At 34.6% G+C, this 20125-nt stretch overlaps 1 protein-coding gene across 5 annotated transcripts in view; it reads right to left on the bottom strand.

Moving 5' to 3' along the window:
* The window catches only part of UCHL3 (ubiquitin C-terminal hydrolase L3), a 44041-nt gene that overhangs the window by 9047 nt on the left and 14869 nt on the right, over positions 1–20125 (bottom strand). For 3 of the 5 annotated variants that reach the window (XM_034665312.1, XM_034665315.1, XM_011234332.3), the window contains one exon: positions 2548–2739. The exons of the other annotated variants lie outside the window; for them this stretch is intronic. In XM_034665312.1, coding sequence (XP_034521203.1) covers positions 2548–2739 — 192 coding nt within the window. The remainder of the gene's footprint in view (positions 1–2547; positions 2740–20125) is intronic. 5 annotated transcript variants of the gene reach the window in all.

Raw genomic sequence — 20125 nt, 5'->3', positions numbered from 1 at the left:
TCATTTGAAGACAATTCTCCAACAGGTTATCAAGTACTTTAATTTTTTTTGCGCTACTGCATTTTCAAAAATGATAAACTATTTTAACACCATCTCTTAAGAATAATACATCTCATAGCTTCTATTTTTCATATTTTGTCAGTAAACACAATCATGCTGGAGGGGAAAGGAGTACAACTGGAGTCTGAGACCTGAATATATACCTGATCCTTGTGTACACTGCGTTTCTTATCTGTTTTAAAATTTAAATGAAATGCATGAAAGAATTTTGTAAATTAAGTGCTATAAAAGCATTATGTAACATTACAATATTAATACATTATCACAAATATAAAAAATCACTAACACTAGTGACTCATAATGGTGAGTCATTATACCTTTCATCCAAAAGTACATACTAAAAATATAAAACTCTAAAGAGGGCATGAAAAGCCTTCAGACTACTATTATAAAAGGTAAGTAAAGCTCAAAACTTCTAAGCCTTACACAGAACCTCAGTACCTACTGGGAGCCTTTCCCTTTGATCAACTTCATTAGTCTGAGAGTCTGAAATTTCCAATTATCCAACTGCTTAAAAGTTGTTCCACTTAAAACAAGAACAATAAATAAAAGGCAAAGTCTTCAATTTCAAAACATGACCAAGAAGGCAGAAACTGGAAGTTATAGACTGGGTCATGTTGCCTACGTTTATTTTTATATATTATTTTTTACAAAGTTCCCTAATTTACAACACTTATTATTATCTAAGACAATTAAAAATAACAAATCAATTAGAGAGAAATTAATTAAATACTAAATATAAATTTGAAATTGTTGAAAATAACAGTTTAAATGTAATTTATACTTATGTGGCACTTAATATATAATAGGCACTGGCACTGTTCTAAGTGCCTTAAATGTACTGACCAACTAATCATCATATGAACTCTGAGATAGGTAATATACTCATTTATTCTCTGTTGAGAGAACTGTGCCTGAACTGTTCAACAGCTAGTAAGTGATGGAATCTGGTTTCAAACTCAGGCGGGGTAAGTCTAGAATCCACGCTGTGCTATGAAAATACTTATGAAGCTATAAAGCAACAGAATTAATATGGACAGCAAAGATCAAAATTATGTAAAATCATATAAAACTGGAAACACCAATGTTATGATATGTTCACTTATATTTAGACTATTTTAAAAGTACAAAGGAATCAGTCATATTTACAGTCAATTGTGCCCAAGTTAGAGTTTACAAAATTAGGGTTTTACTCTGATCATGTAATTCATCTTGTATCTCCTACTATGCCAAACAGTGTATGGCACAGTAGGGAAGCAACAAATGTTAAATCGATAAATGAAAAAAAAACATGGCAAATGCTGTTGTGATTCAAGAGGAAAATGAAATAGAGAGCAGTTTATTGACTGATATTCAGCATAAATGAAAGGCTATTTTAATGACCACACTGACATTTGGAGGAAACAGTTATTTAAGGAGACGTGTCAAGACTCTACTTCACAGTTGAGTCTAGCTCTGGAAGAGTAAATAAGGGGAAGGAAAGAATGTTTGACACCAACTTTTAATTTTTTAAGCATTAAGTGCATGAGGAATCAGACTTCCTCTGGCTTCAAATGTTATGATGATTTCCAGAAGCATCCAGTTTCTTATAAATGGATAACATACATCAAATCTTTCAGATACAGCATTTCTAGGTAGGTTCTACCAAACCACAGTCATTGCTATTAACAGTCCAAAACATCGGAAAGAAAAGAGTTGGATTTGCCTAACCCTGCAGTTTATTCAATCATGAGAATTATTAGAATTCCATCATCAACCTCAACATTTAAGATAATTAGCAAGATTATAAGAACAAATGTATTTTTTAATAGTTTACTAATATTATCAACCTAAGAAGGAGAAATCATAAAAATTTGTGGGAAGCAATTCACAAGGAGAAAATCTTCACCTCCTACTTGGAAAAAGATCTTTAGAAACTGAATAGGCAGGGAAGATTGGATCAAGATTAAACCAAGTACCTGAGACACCTCAGGGAATAAAATAGCTAAGATGAAACACCCTACACCATGAAGGATTAGGTTAAGGATAGAGTTAAGTAAAGTGACCCCAGAGCATGACAAGAGACTACAGTCATGTTCAGAAACATGAAAAAAATAAAGAGATGGCAAAGAACTCAGAAGGTACACAGCATTTGTTGACTTGGGTCAACTAAATGAAATCAGAGAGATGAAGGTTAAGAGAATACATATTCACTTTAACAACAGACAGGAACTTAAACATTATCATGAATGTCGATCAGTACTCATCAAAAGACAGGCATCCTTATGCTGGCGGGATATGGAGTGGGAAGATGAATGTTCACCAAGGCACTGGTGAAAGTCAAGCTAGACCACAAAGCATAGAGGTATGCTTGCAATCTTATTGGGGGAGAAAAAGCTAATGGTTGAGTGAGCCAAGAGAAAAGTACTTTGAAGACTGAAGAAGTGTAAGGAAAAAATGGACTATCCTTGTCACTGGAAGAAGAGATGGAAGATTGACTACACTTACAACAGAATGGAGACCCATAGATGGTAGGCGTAAGAAGGGTCGCCAGCGACGAAGACGGAGAGATGGACTGGTAGCCTTTGCAGGGCCTACATGGTTACGTTTGACCCAGGGCAGGGATGCATGGTGACACAGTGATGAGGCCTTCGCTCTGCAGTGGCTAGAATGAGGCTGTGATGAGGATGGCGAGGAGGACTACATAATTAAAAAAGAGAACATTTTACTTAGACCACGTTACTGGGCGTTCATTTATTTTTAAAAGCAACGTATGGTCATACTTGTATTTATATAGTCTAGTACTTTAATCAACCATAATCTACAAAAGGATCGTATATGAATGTTGGTTAAAACTGGATAAAGTGGAAATATATAACTAAGGTATAAAGTTATATGCCATAGCTTCTGTAAGTACACATCTAAAGTATTTATTCTCATTTGTGTAGCACAGATGCATGGAATCATTTAAAAGCCACTAAAATGGAATTAGAACATAAAATTGTTTAAAAAACAGGAACACACACACACACAAACACACAACGTGTGACACATACAAAACACAAAGAATAATGTGTAGAAGAAAACAATATGGTCTTAGGCACTGGTGAAAAGAACTCTTTAGTGGGAATAAGCTCTAAGGGGGGAAAATCCTTTAAAATATGAAGAGGAGTAAAGCCAACCCCTCTGAAGCTGATGACCTGCATAAACTATCCTCTTACCTAGGCTCACAAATTAAATGGAAACTATTATAGCCTATTAGCCATCTTTTACTAATCAACAGTGTTTGTTAAAATATGTACCACTTATTTTGTCCTGGGTACTCTTTTAAGTACTTTACATTACCAATTCATTTAATCTCCCAGGAACCCATGAGATAGGTACCATATTCCCATTTTACAAATGAGGAATCAGAACACACAGAGGTTAATTAATATATTAATATAACCCGGGCCATAGTACTGGCGAGTGGCAGGGATGGGATTCAGATACAGGACATCTGGTTCTAGAATCCATTGTGTAGAATCATCTTGATGTACAGCCTAATTTTCCAAGAGAAAGATTTTATTACTAATTTAATAGACCAGATTCTAATTATGAGAAGTACAATACTCTTAAAATTAGGTATTTTGAGAATCATGCTTTCAAACATAATTACACCACAAAGGCTGAATCTGGCCCAACAGTTTTCCACAAAATGCACATGCTTACATTAACTTATTAATAGTAATCCAAATGATAATTTTATGATTGCTACCTCCAATAAATATTACCAGTACATGAAATAAAAATTTAAGGCAGTTTGAAAAAATTATAATCGTTCATAACCATAGTGAGAAGCAGCAATAAGAATAGTGATATGAGTCCTTGGCAAGTAATAATGATCACTAACCATGACCTATTCTCTTTAGGAAGATGAAGGGTTTTTCCCTGAATGATTTCTAGGACTCTGAACCCTGAAAATTCTGTGATACTACTTAGTACTTTCAATCTATGTAAGTAGTACACTAACCTAAAGTAAAGCTATCACTGTGATGAGGGTTTAAAAAACATGTTTGTGAACATTTTAGTGGCTCTTAATAGAACCAGTCCATCAGAAATACATAAATAAATCCTCTTGGCACTATACAGCAATAAACGGTCTGCTCTCACAGAGTCTAATCAGAAGTTTGTAATATTTAATTTGATTACATTAAAATAGGAGAAAGGGAAGGAAAGAATGGGGAAAAGGAGAAAAATGGATGAAGCGGGAAAAGAAATGGAGTAAAGAAAGAAAGGGAAGGACTAATGAGCAGTGGAACAAAACAACAATCCCCTAAGCATCTGGGAGGGAGAGATTACTAAGCTAGAAGGAGAACTGAAGGGTGTACACACTGAAAGAATGTGTAAGGTTTGGGGAGGTAAAACAGGAAAGGGATTCCTGGTGGAGAATTTAGTGTGAGAAAAAGAACAGAAAATAGGGACAAGGGAGACACGTTCCAGGACTAGACCATGAGGTCTGGTATTTGATTTCACCCTTTCAATCAAAAGAGCTGGCCTTTTACTTTTTCATGGATGCTGCAAGATGACTTGAGACTCCTGGGTCAGAGGAAAAGGCCTTGACTTCTGGCACAGCCAGGAGCATGATCATCTACAGGTCTGCACGCGCTCACAGGACCGCAACAGAGGGGGCCTAGGCAGTGGCTGCACACAAGGTGAGCTGCCTTCCGGGAGAGGAACATCGGGTCTGGGGAAATGTGTTTCATAGCAAGAAGCAAGCGAACATACTCTTTCCTATAAGCAGACCTTACCTACTCCCTCACAGTTGCTTACTGGAAGAAAAGCAGTTTCCCTTCAAGTGTAATGACTCTCTTCTTTGGCCATTTTTGAAAAACCTTTTAAGAACTTAAAAAAAAATTCAAGCTTATAAAGTTACAAAAACAAAAATAGCACAGAACACACTGAAATCTTTGCCCATGACATCCTGCCACCGAGCCCCCCCCCCCGCATTCGCTTTGTCCTCTGCATTTACGTGCTCTCTCTACATGTTTTTCCTGAACCATTTGATGGTTTAGGGTAAGTTACATATATCATGGTCCTTTACCCCTAAATACTTCAGTATTTCCTATGACTAAGAGAATTCTCTTACATAACAGCAGTGTAGTTATCACCTTCATAATTTTACATTGCTATAATATCTTGTTTAGTCTGCCCATATTTTAATTTGTTAGTTGATCTATTCATTTCTTTTAAAGCATTTTCCCTCATGACCTAATCTAGGAACAGGTACACTGAATTTACTTGTCATGTCTTTTTAGTATCCTCTAACCTGGAATATTTCCAACAGTCTTTCCTTGCCTTTTATGACATTAACATTTCAAATACAGTCTCCATCTCCCAGTTTTAAATAAACAACTTTCTACATAAAAAATTATGCTGAATACAGACACTTCTGTTTTTTCCTTTCTAACCCATATGCCTTCTTTCTTCTTCTTGCCTTATTACCAGGATCTTTGGTACAACAATGAATTTCATTGACTTCTGCTTTTTATGTTTATTATTTCTTCCTCCTGTTTGATTTGGGTTTAATTTGCTCTTCTTTTACTACCTTAAGGTAAAATGTTAGATCACTGACTTGAAGCCTTTTTTCCCATTATTTTAATTTTAATCTTTCCGTGTCTTTATATTTAAAGTGGCTTTCTTGGAGACACATATAATTGAGTTTTGCTTTTTTACCAATGTTATAATCTTTCTTTCAATTTGTGTGTTTACATTCAGAACATTTATATTTTATTCATTATTCATGTAATCATTGATATGGTTAACTTAAAACCTATCATCTTATTAGCTCTTTACTTTCTCCATCTGTTCTTTGTTCCTTCTTTGCCTTTTTTTTTTTTGGATTATTTCTATGATTCCATTTTATACATACTATTGTTTTATTGTTTATATTTCTACTGTTTTCAGTAATTGTCCTTGGGTTTAAAATATGTATCTTTAGTCACGATGTACCTTTAAATAATATACCACATCATATGTCATCTAAAAGCCTTATAGCAGTATTCCAAATTCTTTCTCCCATCCTTTGTGCTAATGCCATATATTTTATTTTTATGTATGCTATAAATTTATAATACATGGCTACCATTTTTGATTTAGAAAATTACCTTCTAAAGCAATTTTTAAAAAGAACAGAATTTATTATATATTTACCTTCACTTGCTCCATTTCCAGCACTCCCCAAGTCTTTGTGTAGTTCCAAATTGCAGTGCAGGTGAGCTGCTAATGAATGCTCTCTGTTGTTTGTTTGTTTCAATGTGTCCTTTAGTTTTAAGTAGTTTGTTTCAATGTGTCCTTTAGTTTTGAAAAATATCTTTGTTTCATTTAATTTTTTCAGCACTTAAAAAATATTATTCCATGGTATTCTGGCTTGCATAATTTCTGATGAGAAGCCTGCTGTAATTCTTATCTTTGTTCCTTTATATCTAACCCGTCTTTTTCTTCTGGCTGCCTTGAACATTTTCTACTTATCTCTCATTTACAGCAATTTGAATATTATGTATCTCAGTGTATATGTATGTTTGGTTTTGGAAGGGTAGGGGTATTTATTCTAATAGTGTTCTTTGAGATTCTTGAAGCTGTGGTTTGAGGTCTTTAATTATTTTTTGAAAAAAAGCCATTAGAACTTGAAATATTTTTTCTGTCCCATGTCCCCATCCCACCCCCACCTCTTTTTTCCTTCTAGGATTTTCCTTTCATATATTAGGTCATTTGAAATTGCCCTACAACTCTTAGACGCCTTGGGTACCCAGCCCCCCAGCAATATAATCTACTTTTGTGGTTCAGTAGGAGTAATGTCTAGTGATGTGTCTTCATATTTACTGATTCTCCCCTCCATTTTGTCAAGTCTACTGGTTGGTGAATCCGTTAAAGGCATTCTTCATCTCTGGTACCATATTTTTCATTACTAGCATTTCTATTTGATTCTTAGAGCTTCCAACTTTCTGCTGATATTCCCTCTTTGTTAGTACATGTCCACTTTGTTCACATGAGTCTTAAACATATATTAATTATAGTTATTTCAAACTACAACTGACAGGTCCAATATCTGGATCATTTCTGACTCTGATTCTGTTGACTGCTTTGTCTAATAACAGTGTATTGTTATTTTTCTTGTTTCTTCTTTGTCTTGTAATTTTTGGTTAAAAGCTATACATCTTGTGTAAGAGCAGACTGAGGTATTTATGCCTGAGAATGGGCATACCTCTTCTGCTAGACCTTTAGTGTGTGGAATTGAATCAATCTAGTCAGGAGTTGAACTGTTTGTATTTTATTGTGCTATGGTTAACTTCAGCAACCCACCAGTTTAAAATTCATCTGGTATTACCTTGTGCTTAGGGTAGCAGCTAGGTTGTTGGGTGCTTTCTTTTTCAATGTTCTTGTTCCACCCACAGCTTTAGGCTTTTTCTCAGAGTCTGTGCTCAGAGGTCTCTCTCCTTGTTCTTGACTCACTCTCACACTTTTGACACTTGTTTATTGGTGCTTGCTTGTCTTTAATGGTGGGAAGGTGGAGATATTCTTTATTGTTCTGGTTTAGCCATTGTTTCTACCATTATAGGTTGGCTGTTTACCCCTGGGATCAAGGATCAGGCTTTCCTCCTCCCACAATTTCTCTCATAGTTTTCTGTCCCTTCCCCAAAAAGATGGTTTTATCTATTCCCTTCCCCAAAGAAGGTGTTTTGTCCTAGCATAGTTAGGTTTTGTTCTGTAGGGGAGAAGAACCAAGACTTGGAGGCTTAGGCAATGTAGAAACTGCTCTCTTCCTCAGGTTTGTGCCTTAAGGCTCTGTCTAGTCTTGCTCCTAGTCTATCCCATAAGTACCAGTGAGGTCTGTGGAGTGAATGAGAGCTTCCCTTTTGGGGTCCCTTACAGTGATTTTATAGTTTCATAGCCTATACTTGGCCCTTAGCAATTTGTTAAGATTTTTTAGCATTTTTTTTTTTTTTTTTACAAAAAGGGATCATACACTTCATGATGCTTTTTTCACTATCCATATATTTAGGGCATCTATACACCCCAATAAGTATGTATCTATATCATTTTTCATGGCAAGATATTATTTCTTAAATAGATGTACCATAAATATATATATTATTGTATATTTAGGTTGTTTCTAGTTTCCTACATTTATAAACTATGCTGTAAATATGTTCACACAAGTATCTTTATATGTTCACCAGTGAATAATAGTAATAGCTAACGTTGTGTGATTACTATTATGTACTGGATGTTCTAAACTATAGATGCCATAGATCCTCACAATAACCCTATAAGGTAAAAATTATGATCATTTCTATTTAAAGATGAAGATACAATTTTTGCGCAAACTCTATCAGATTATCTATAGGTGATTTTAGCCCTTTTTACTCAACATGTCTTCCAACGTAAACTTACGTAAGAGGAAAGAATGAAAAAAGTACACCCTGCTGAATGCGTTCCACACTTTGTGTGTGTGTGTGTTTGTACCTGGATAATGTTCTACAACATAAAAAATAGAATGGGACATTACTATATTATGACCATATTATGACTATTTGACTTTTAACCACCTTATGAAGGTCTTAGGCAGGAAAGCTGTTACCCACTATTTTATAGCCCAAGCGCCAGCTTACTAAGCATTATTTTTAATAAATAAATGAATATATTAAGATGCTAAACATTAGAAACAATAATTCTAAATGTTTACTCTAGTCATATTTATTTCTACCTAATGCTAAATGAACACAATATATACATATTTTCTCTAACTACATGATTTCTAAAGATAATTTAATTCATAATTCAGGCATAACAGCATACATATAATATTTTCAATTTCAGTAAAAATTTATATGATAATTCAGGAAGAGGCTGTCAAGTAATATTTCAAGAGATGAAATGACTTTGATATGAAGTGTGCTATTATGGAATCTTAAAATTCCTAGGCTTTCTTCCTAGAATTACAACAATTAAAGACACACACATCAAACTTTTAAATTTTCATATGAACTGTCAATGCAATTGCTTAAGAAACCAAGGTAGCCTTGCTTTCAAAATATGAAAATTTAAACTGTAAAATGAATCTTGAGACTAGATATCCAATTTTTCACATTGTCTTCCATACTAATTGGAAAAAATCAAATATTTACTGTTTATTCCTGAGTCTTTCAGAAGAGGCATAATAAAGAGCTCACTTCCTCGGTTTTCAGTTCTGGTACAGGAATCCAAAATTGCTACAGAAATTATGTACTTCTCTAAAATTATTAAAAACATCCAACATTTGCCAGGACTTTAACATTGAACCTGCACCCCCTCTGCTGTGTGCATAATGCAACAGTATAATGTGACTACATATAAAACACTTCACATGTAATATAAATGTATCTCTTTATTACATAATGTTTGAGAAAACCTAGAATAGACTTTTCAGAACCCTAGGCATCTTAAAAGCAGAGTAAATGTTTTGCTATTTACAAAGAACTTTAGGAATTTAATAAGTTACTGTTGCATGAAAGAATTAGGTATAAACATTCATTTTAAGAGATTTTTAAGCATTCTCATTCTGACTTAAATCTTCTCAGAGTTAAAAATAAAAATATCAAAATATAAAATAAAATAAAATAAAATAAAATAAAGACACAAAGTGAGTTTATCATGACAATGTTGGGGTTTTTTAATATTCAGAAGCACAAGGACTTAGTTGACTTGCCCAAAGCATTCAGCTAGCGACTGTCAAAGCCAGAGGCAGACCACATGACTTCCTGGCTCTAAATTCAGTATTTTCATTGCATACAAAGCCACCCACCCATCAACTGTCAACTAATTTAACTGATTCAGAGGGAAATCTATTACTATCTTTATCTGTATTCTCCAAACACAATTCAAGAATTTGTTTTCCAAAACTTATAACTAGTTCAGAAAAAAGAAACAAAAAAAACCCAAAAACAAAATACCTGGATCCTACAAGGCCAAATTACTTTTCCTTCACAGGCAATGTGCATGTCACTTTGTATACGAGAAAATGAGTCAACTACTCCTTAAACTGTTTAAAAACAATAAAAAAATTAGAAATATCGTGAAGGCTAAAAAGAAATGATCTAAACCTTTACTAAAAAGGTAGAGAGTGTGTGTCCATTTAAAAAGGAAAATTACCTTCTTTCAATTAACGTACCTGTCTCTGTGTGTAGGAAAAATGAAGATTACTGTTTAAACTGTTTAACATTAACCAAAGAATTAGAAATATTATAAAGGCTAAAAAGAAATGATACAGACATTTTTTAAAAGGGGGCAGGGGGTCTGCCTAAAAGAAGCTGTCTATTAAGAAATCAAGTGTTTGGTAGGTTATTTAAGTGCTCAAATCTGAATTATTCTAAAATGCTAAAATAAACTAAGTATATTTTGGCTTACACCCAAAACATCTTCTCATTTTAATGGGCATCCTGTTATTAAGAAAAATATCATTATAAGCATGTAATTTTCTGAACGTGAAGGGATCATTAACTGGTAGACACTTAAAATAATTACTGTTTTCTGAAATATACACAATATGATAATCAAAAGACTGTGGTTGGTTTATGGGTAGGATTTTATGTTTAATATAAGGAAAAATCTACTAAGAGCTAACTTAGATATAGGGGTAACAAAGAATAAAGTATTCAGCACAACTCTGAATGGACATTTATAATGCATTACATATTTGCATTAATTTATTAGCTGTAGAAATAAGTCAATCAGAGAAAGACAATTATCATATGGTTTCACTCATATGTGGAATTTAAGAAACAAAACAGGAGCAGAGGCGGAGGGGGGTAAAGGTAAAACAAGAAGAAATCAGAGAGGGAGACAAACCATAAGAGACTCTTAATCATAGGAAGCAAACTGAGGGCTGCTGGAGGGAGAGAGGGTAGGGGAACAGGGTCACTTGGTGATGGACATTAAGGAGGGCATGTGATGTAATGAGCACTGGGTATCATATAAGATGATGAATCACTAAACTCTACCTCTGAAACAAAGAATACACTATATGTTAATTAACTAAATTTAAATAAAAACATTATTACCTGTGTTTAACTTTACTTTTAAGACAAAAACAAAACTTTAAAATTAAAAATCCTCCCTTTCTTCTTTTTCGTGTTAGCAATTTTGATTTATGTACACATTCTGTTGCCTTCAGAGCATGATCACTTACTAGCTTTGTGACCTTGAACAAGTTACTTCTCAGTTTTCCCACCTACAAAACGGGGTAAGATAGGTAGATCTTAAGTTTTAGAGGATTAGTATAGTATAACTATACTAATCATTAAAATAAGATGGCAAACATACTTTCAAAAGCAGTGAGGGTTAAGGAGATGAGAATATTTGGAAGCTACTAAGCACTTCAATTTCTATTTGTATTCACCCATAAATGACACTAAAGGGTTACAAAGAAAACTTCCTCAATTGACACTGTGGCACCCAAAATGATGCCTAATGTTTCCAAGAATCCCCAGTCACCTCACAGTGAGAATTTTTTGGCTTCAGAACCGACAATATTTGTGCATCTCTAGTAGAGAACAATGTGCACTTTCTTTAGGGTATCTCCTTCTCTTCACAGGGTAGAAATGGGAATAAAATATTTTTAAAAAAATGAAATTCAACTTCTAAAAATAATTTTAGCTTCTCATTACATATGCATTAGAAATCATGATTCTTTTTATTAACCTGTCGATAAAATAAATACTTGATCACAATCAAATTTAACAGTTATTTTCTGAGTGTATATGTCCTTTCAGATGTTAGAAATACCACAGAGTCTAAAAAATGGCACAAGGACAGAAAAAGAATTAGGAACTTCTCTAGGGCTGCCAAATGCTATGAAAACAAATAAAATACAAATGTGTGTGCATACATGTATGAGTACATGTGTGCACATGCATGAGAACATGTATACATATATAAAACATGAAAAGTTTTTAACTTGAAAAGTTTAAAATTGAAATTATAAATTAATTCTAAATGGATTTCTATAGATTTTTTTAGTAATTATCCATACAATACATTGGACTAACTAAATGTAAGGTCCAAATTTAAAATAGGAAAGAAAAACCAGATTCATGCAAAAGATGCAAACTTTCCTACAGAGTATCCATGCTTATTTGGCAAAGAAGACAAAGTGAAACATGGGCTAGATATCAAAAAACACAAAATACCACTACATAGCCCACGGAAAATCTGCATGATGGCAAATTCATTCATTTTGCTTACCTAATTAATCAAGATGTCCACAGCTTTTAAGACATTCCTGAAAGATTTTTCCCTCTCCTGGTTTTAACAACTGTGTTTTCTCACTTTAATTTATAATTCTCCATGTCAGAAATCTCTATTAATATAATGACTTATATCTGTACATGTTACATTAAATTCAACCTCATCGTTAAACTGGCCAAACTAATTCTCAGAAATTATTTTTTTTAATAACCCTTCAACAACTAATTTAATCTGTCTATAAATTATTTTTTTAATGATATTAAAGAACTATTACATGCTTGGAGACATGGTTTTAGTGTTTGAATATTACTCAGCCATCCAAAAGAATGAAATCTTACCATGTGCAACAATGTGGATGGAACTACAGGGTATTATGCTAATTGAAATAAGTCAGTCAGAGAAGGACAAAATACCATATGATTTCACTCATATGTGGAATTTAAGAAACAAAACAGATGAACATAGGGGAAGGGAAAGAAAAACAAAATAAGATAAAACCAGAGAGGGAGGCAAATCATAAGAGACCCTTGACTATAGGGAGCAAACTGAGGGTTGCTGGAGGGGAATGGGTAGAGGGATGGACATTAAGGAGGGCACATGATGTAATGAGAACTGGGTATTATATGTAACTGATGAATTACTAAATTCTACCCTGAAACTTATGTTAACTAAATTGAATTTAAATTAAAAAAAAAAGAAAATAGAGAAATGAAAAGAACCATTCCAATAACATTTTCCCAACTATTGACTAATTCTAATTTGTACTCCCTCCCTCAAACTCAGCTCCCCACCTCAACTTTACATATACTTTTAAAACATGCCTCTATCTGGGTAATGATATGCAGAAGGAAAAACAACAATAAAAAAAGACAGAAGAGAGATGGAGGCAAAAGTATAAGGAACTAGGATAGGAGTTTCAGAGAATTTCTCAATTTTAAGAATGAAATAAAATGAAGTTGCCCAAAAGATTTACCTTAAGTGTTGTTGGAATGGAACAAAGAAAATGAGGTACAGAAAGTAAATGGAGAAAAAAGATCAGAAAGTGTAATTTCAGATTTCTTAACAAAAGTGGACTATTATGCAGCTTAAAAGGCATACTTTTCATCAGAGTTCAATTTATGTTTCCATCTGATTATTCCAAGAATATTAGGAACTTAAACCGTACATTATATAAGAACTAAGTTTCTTCCTAATTGGTTTAGCTTCTTTCAAAGACAGGAAAGAAAAAAAAAAAAACCCTTAAAGAAGGGAAATAAATGTGAACATCTTAATTTACCCTAATTCTAACATAATCAAAATCACTCAAAACTGTACTACAGAGTAAAATGAAGCCATGCAAACTATACATCGACGGCGAATGAAAATGAAACCTGACAGTTTTTCCCCACTGACAGTCTGCACTGATTGAGCCAAAAAGCCAATTAAATACACACACATTTTATCTTTAACCATGTATACGTGTATGAACACATACTTGAAATCACAATTTACCCATTGCTTACGTAACAGTCAAGTAAACTTCCTCTTATAGGACAAACAACAGTAACCAAAATACATTACCATCATAAATAAATTACAATTTAATTTCATGATTTAAATTAATTCTGTAAACTTTTACTAAAGATCTTTAACTGTCATTAGCAATCAAACTTACTATTTCCCTCTATCACACACGCTAAAATTTAAAAATAGAATTCAGCACTGGCAAGGGTTATTTTTGAGGCCACCTCCACTGAAGTGAGAGATCCTTAAAGACACAAACTATGTCTTATCCATCTTTGTACATACAGCTCCTAGCACAGTGCCTGGCATTATAAGTGCTCAAACAGGTTACTTGTTTGATCAAATGAAAGAAAGACAATTTTATATTCTGTAACAAGAACCTTAAAAATATTCATCCCTGGGGAGCCTGGGTGGCTCAGTCGGTTAAGCGACCGCCTTCAGCTCAGGTCATGATTCCAGGGTCATGGGATGGAGCCCCACCAGCAGGGAGCCCGCTTCTCCCTCTCCCTCTGCCTGCCGCTCCCCTTACCTGTGCTTTCCGTCTCTCTCTCTGTCAAATAAATGAATAAAGTCTTTAAAAAAAAAAAATGCTCATCCCTTTGCCTCAGTAATTCTACCTATAAGAAACTACCTTAAAGAAAGAACCTAGAATGAATCTTGGATAAAGAAAGATATTTTAATGATGTTATAGTTTTAACTTGAAAAACTGAAAACAATACAAACATCAAAAGTTAAAAAAAAAAAAACTGGAGAGTAAATTATGGTTCATTCACATGATAGTAAACAGCCACAAAGAATTTTTTATGAGGAGGTCTTGATGAGACAAGAAAATGCTCATGACAAAATATAAAGAAAAAATCCCACAAAATTCTTTGGTCTCAACTATTTTATTAATTTTTTTAAAGATTTTATTTATTTGACCCAGAGAGAGAGAGAGAGAGAGAGAGCGCACAAGCAGGGGGAACAGCAGAAGGAGCTGCAGAGGGAGAGGAAGAAGCTGACTCCCCATGAGCAGGCTGCACTGTGACCTGAGCTGAAGGCAGACACTTAATGACTGAGCCACCCAGGCGCCCCTTAACTGCCTTAAATATAAACTTAAAAGAGGGGTACTTGGGAGGCATCTGACTCTTGGTTTCAGCTCAGGTTATGATCTCATGGGTCATGAGCTAGAGCCCCAGGATGGACTCTGCACTCAGCGCAGAATCTACTTGGGATTCTTTCCTTCCATTCTCCCTCTGCCTCTGCTCCTACCCCAACTTGTGTGCATGCTCTCTCTCTCAAATAAATAAATCTTAAAAGAAAAAAAAAGATAAATTTTAAAGGGGTGCCCGGGTGGCTCCATTGGTTAAGCATCTGACTTTTAATTTCAGCTCAGGCCATGATCTCAGCATTGTGAGATCAAGCCAAAAGTCAGGCTCCATGCTGGGTGTGAAGCCTGCTGAAGTTCTCTCTCTCTCTCTCTCTGTCCCCCTCTCCCTCTTCCCCCCACCCCAGCCTCTCTCTCTGCTTCCCTTTAAAAAAAAAAAAAAGATAAATTTTGAAGAAAATACTGGAAGTAATGTATATAAATCAAAAAGTATTTTTTGCTACACTTTCCATATTGGCATGTTTATTTAAAAATGGAAATAAAACAATAGTGCCAGTTTCTATTACTTTTCATTATTATTATAAACTTGAATGGAGGGTTCTGACCAGTAAAATAATTTTATTCTTTTGTAAAAAGTTAAACAATAAATTATCAGAAGATCTCTACTTTTATCTGGACTGGCTCCTAGACTAACATGGACAAATGACAAACTTTAGAAATTGTTTTTTAGATAAGCACCAACAAAATAAAAGTACAGTTTAAAGGCAAATTAAATACCTTTTGGGATTTTTTTCTTTTCTTCACATTGGACTTGCAGATTGCTTCCATTATTGTATCACTGATACTTGCTCACAATTTTAAAAACACATAATTTAAGTTCCTCATATCTCACTGTTCTTTTATCTTAAGTAAAAAATGAAAGCAGTAATTTTCAGTAGAGGTTAATGAAACATAACTGAAGTGGGGCTACTGTTTAAATTTCTGGATTAGCCAAAGTCTGTCTGAGTATCATGGTGGGATGGTGGGGTGGGGAAAACCATACAAGCAGACAACTGGTCCACAGTAGCATATTAAGGCCAATCTTCTGAAAACACTACTGTACCTGGGTGGTTTGACTTACTGATTTCTCATTTAGTCTACAAATCTCAACATGCACTAAAGGCTGCCGTGGCCTCCCCTGAACATGTTCTGACAGAGTACCAACGACGTCAATGACGACTACCATTGCAATTACACTGTTATTACTGGCGCCTCTCCCTCTAACACTAATGTGCCCCAGGGATTTATTGTGGTCCACCACTATTCTCCCTCTCTAAAATTCTCAAGGTTCTAACTACCACCCAAATACAAAAGATTTCAGATATCTCCCCAAAGCTCTAGGCTGCACATCCAGCTTCTACACCGATGACCCATAAACTCGCCTTAAATTCAATATGCTGAAAACTAAACATGCCATCTTTGGTGGCTCCCCGCCGCCTAGAAATCCAAGCCCCCTCCTTGATCTGGCTTCACCTTATTACCTCTTCCTCTGCCTCCTCCTCTGGCACTCATATTCATTTTTCTGAATGCCTAATAAAATTACCACCTAATATTTATTGAAGGTCCGTTACATGACAGGCGCTATTCTAAGCACCTTATATGATTAACTCATCAATCTTCACAACAATCCCTTAAGGTAGATGCTACTATTCCCACTTTATACTGAGGAAAGTATCTTGCCTAAGCTACAAAGTAGTGGAGTCAGCATACAAACCTATATCCTGTGCTCCTTACCTTTCATATGTAATTTCTCATAAATGCCTACACATGCCAAGCACTGTCCTGGGTATTCAAGGTGAATGGGACAAACAAGGCCCATGAGCACATGGGGCTTACAGTCTAGTAAGTAAACAGAAGAAACAAACAAACAAAAAACCTTACTATAAATAATTTAGAAGTGCCAGGAAGAAAATAAATAGGATTTTATGACAGAAAATTCGCAGAAGTACATAAACTTAACAGTGATAAAAGAAAAGCCTCTTTGAAAAAACAACTTTTAAGAAGTGACCTCATGGATAAGAAGGTGCCAACTACACAAACAGGAGTGATGTATCCAGAAGAGTAGTGAATCAATAGAAAGCAGAAAGATGGTGTTATAGATTGAACTGTGTTCCCCAAAATGCTTATGTTGAAGCCCTGACCCCCAAAGTAACTGTATTTGAAGTTAGGGTCTTCAAGGGTGTAATTAAGGTTAATAATGTGGGACTCTAATTGGATAGGACTGGTGTCTTTACAAAAAGAAGAGGAGATACCAGAGATTAATCAATCAATCGATTGATCGATCAATCGATTGATCCATCAATCTCTCTCCCCCTCTCTCCACATGCACACAGAGGAAAGGCCAGGTGAGGACACAGCGAGAAAGTACCCATCTACAAGCCAAGAAGAGAGGCTCACCAGAAAACGACCCTGATGGCACCATGATATTGACTTCTAGCCTCCAGAACTGTGAGAAAATAAACTTCTGTTGTTTAGGCCGTCCAGTCTGTGATATTTTGTTATGGCAGCCCAAGCAAACACTTACAAATCAGAAAGACTTAGTTGTTTTCCAGGAACTGACAACAGTGTGCTAGAATACAGAGACAATGGAGATAATAATAAGTTTAAAACTCTTAAGCCCATAGATGGCAGATGAACCTGAAATGAGATGATCACAAAAATAGTACCTGGTGCAAAAGTTTTAAGCTGGCTCATAAGGGACTGAAAATGTACGCTGTGGGTTTTTGTTCTCTCAATGATGGGAGTCATTAAAATAGTGACTAAAATATAGCAATTTATATTTCACCATGGAATGCACAAAACAGCCCCACACAACAAAGAACTGAATCCTTCCCAAAATGTCAATAGTGCCCTACTGAAGAACAATGGCAAATAAGTATGCCTTGTTTACATAAAGGACTATGGGAAAAACAAGGGTTTTGGGGGGGTTGTTGTTTTTTGGTTCTTACATCACTAAGGATAGTTCTGAGGGAATTATGGTTAAATAATAAATATGTGTGGGGCTCATGTGCAAGGAATGGTGTTGGATATTTTGGAGCATATCCAAAGGAACCAGCTACCAATCCTAGGCCTAAGAGCCACTGTAAGGTAGATATGACACCCCATTTCATCAAATCTAAGGTACCAGTCGTTATAAGATGTGTCACATTTTATGCACAACTAAGCAAGTAAATTACAACATTAACTGTAAAAATACATCCAATTTCAGGGCTGTTAAAATGTAGAGAAAAAAGTGAAAAAATATACATCTTAAATAAATGAAAAAGAATATAAAAATAGCTAAATGCAAATAACAGAAGTCATATAAAAGAGTCCATAGGAGGAATGGATTGTTTCATGCAGAAGGTAGCATTTAAGCCAAATCTTGAAGAATGGGTAGAAGTAGGAAGAGCAGAGATTGACGAAGGAATATTTTTAGCAAGAGTAAATTGCAAGAGGTAAAGCATAGCAACAATAAAGTGAGGGATGGCAAGAGAGAAATATTTAAAGAGAAAACACTGTTGAAAAGTTAGAAGGACAAGGGCTAGGAAACCTTAAATACAGCCAGGCTAAAGAGGCTGAAATTTATTGTACATGCTTGGGGAATGGTTCTCAAACGCTTTTTTTTTTTTTTTTACCCCAATACACTCTGGGGCTATAGTACACCTAAAAAATAGGGCCACTCTAGCAGCGATCTTCAACTATAGGATACAAAATGAGCAAAAGCAATTAATTCTTCTGAGAGTAAATTTAGAAAAAGCTGTCCAGAAAATTCTAACTTCTACCCATACCTCACCTTGAACATCACTGCTTTCTACACACTAAAAAAAACCAGAAAAATGTGAGTACCCAGAATAATCAAGTTATATTTCAGGAAAGGTAATCCAGGAGAACTGTGTAAAAATAAATGACTATTAGAATAAAGATTAAGGACTGAGAATCTACATAGAAGCTGATCTTCCAGGAAGAAGTTAAATAAATTCTATTAGATTAGTGATAATGGGGAAAATGTATGATGCAACTATTACAAGAAACAGGAAAAATAAAGGAAAGAAGAAGCTTCAAATCCAACATAATAAGTTCAAACAAGGACAAGTGCATTTCAAAATACTGGTGGTCATTTGGGTGATGTCTAAAAGGCATCCAAGATTAAGAAAAGCAGAATTTAGGTCTGGAAAAAGCTATGAACATCATCTAAAAAGAGTCATTGAAGCATAATATGGATAAAGCCACCAAAAAGAAGGCAAGAGAAGATATTGCAAAGAGAAGTTTTTCAAGTAAACATGTATTAAAGCATTTAATAACTTTATTACAAATAACTATCTTCATATTTTATAATAATCTCATGCTGATCATCATCATTGCTAATTTTAATACTATAAGTTTATGAACAAAAAAGCAAAGCATAGTGAAGATTAAGAATATCCTTAGGATTATACAAAGCAATTAAAAAAGAGAGCATTTCATTAATTTCCAACCTGGTGTTACAGTCATTTAGAGATGCCGTGTGTGTGTGTGTGTGTGTGTGTGTGTACGTGTGTGTGTGTGTGTACGTGTGTGTGTGTGTGTGTAAACTTAGTCAAAAAGCAAGAGTCTACACCCCTGAAAACAGAATTTGAGAGCAACCTAGACGGCATAATTATATGGGGAATTAGTGTTGAAATTCCTAGATGGATTTACTATAAACACTCAGTTACCCAGTTCAATCTATGAAAAACTATAGTTATATCATAGTATTGAACTGTTTTCTCCTTAAAAAACAAAACAAAACAAAAAACAACTTTTGGGAGATAGTGAAAATATTTAAGAACAGTATTTTTAAATCAAATATTTTTCAGGTATTTTTTTTCAAGTATTGTTAAAGCATAAAGGCAATATGATCTTTGTACGTGAAAAAAACATGGTTTCAAGTCATGCATGGATAAGAAAGAAGAAAATCTATAATTCTCTGGTGTTAAACACTTAAATGTGTTACAAATTTACCAAACAACTTTAAACTCTATTCATTTTGACTGAAATACCTTTTGACAAACTTCCTCCAAGAGTGGGAACGTGAGGCTCGGAGGGAAGGAAAACAAATGGAAGACAGAATGAGGGTAACCAAGAAAACAAAACAAAGAGGCAAAAGAAGGAGAGGAGTAGTGAAGAACTACTAACAGAACAAAGATTGCAGAAATCATCATACTGGCCCAGAACAGATTGATTGAGCAAAGA

This window comes from Ailuropoda melanoleuca, chromosome 7 (genome assembly GCF_002007445.2).
Source record: "Ailuropoda melanoleuca isolate Jingjing chromosome 7, ASM200744v2, whole genome shotgun sequence".
Lineage (NCBI taxonomy): Eukaryota > Metazoa > Chordata > Mammalia > Carnivora > Ursidae > Ailuropoda > Ailuropoda melanoleuca.
The sequence above is the reverse complement of the archived record's forward strand: the minus strand, read 5'-3'. Positions and strand labels throughout refer to the sequence as shown.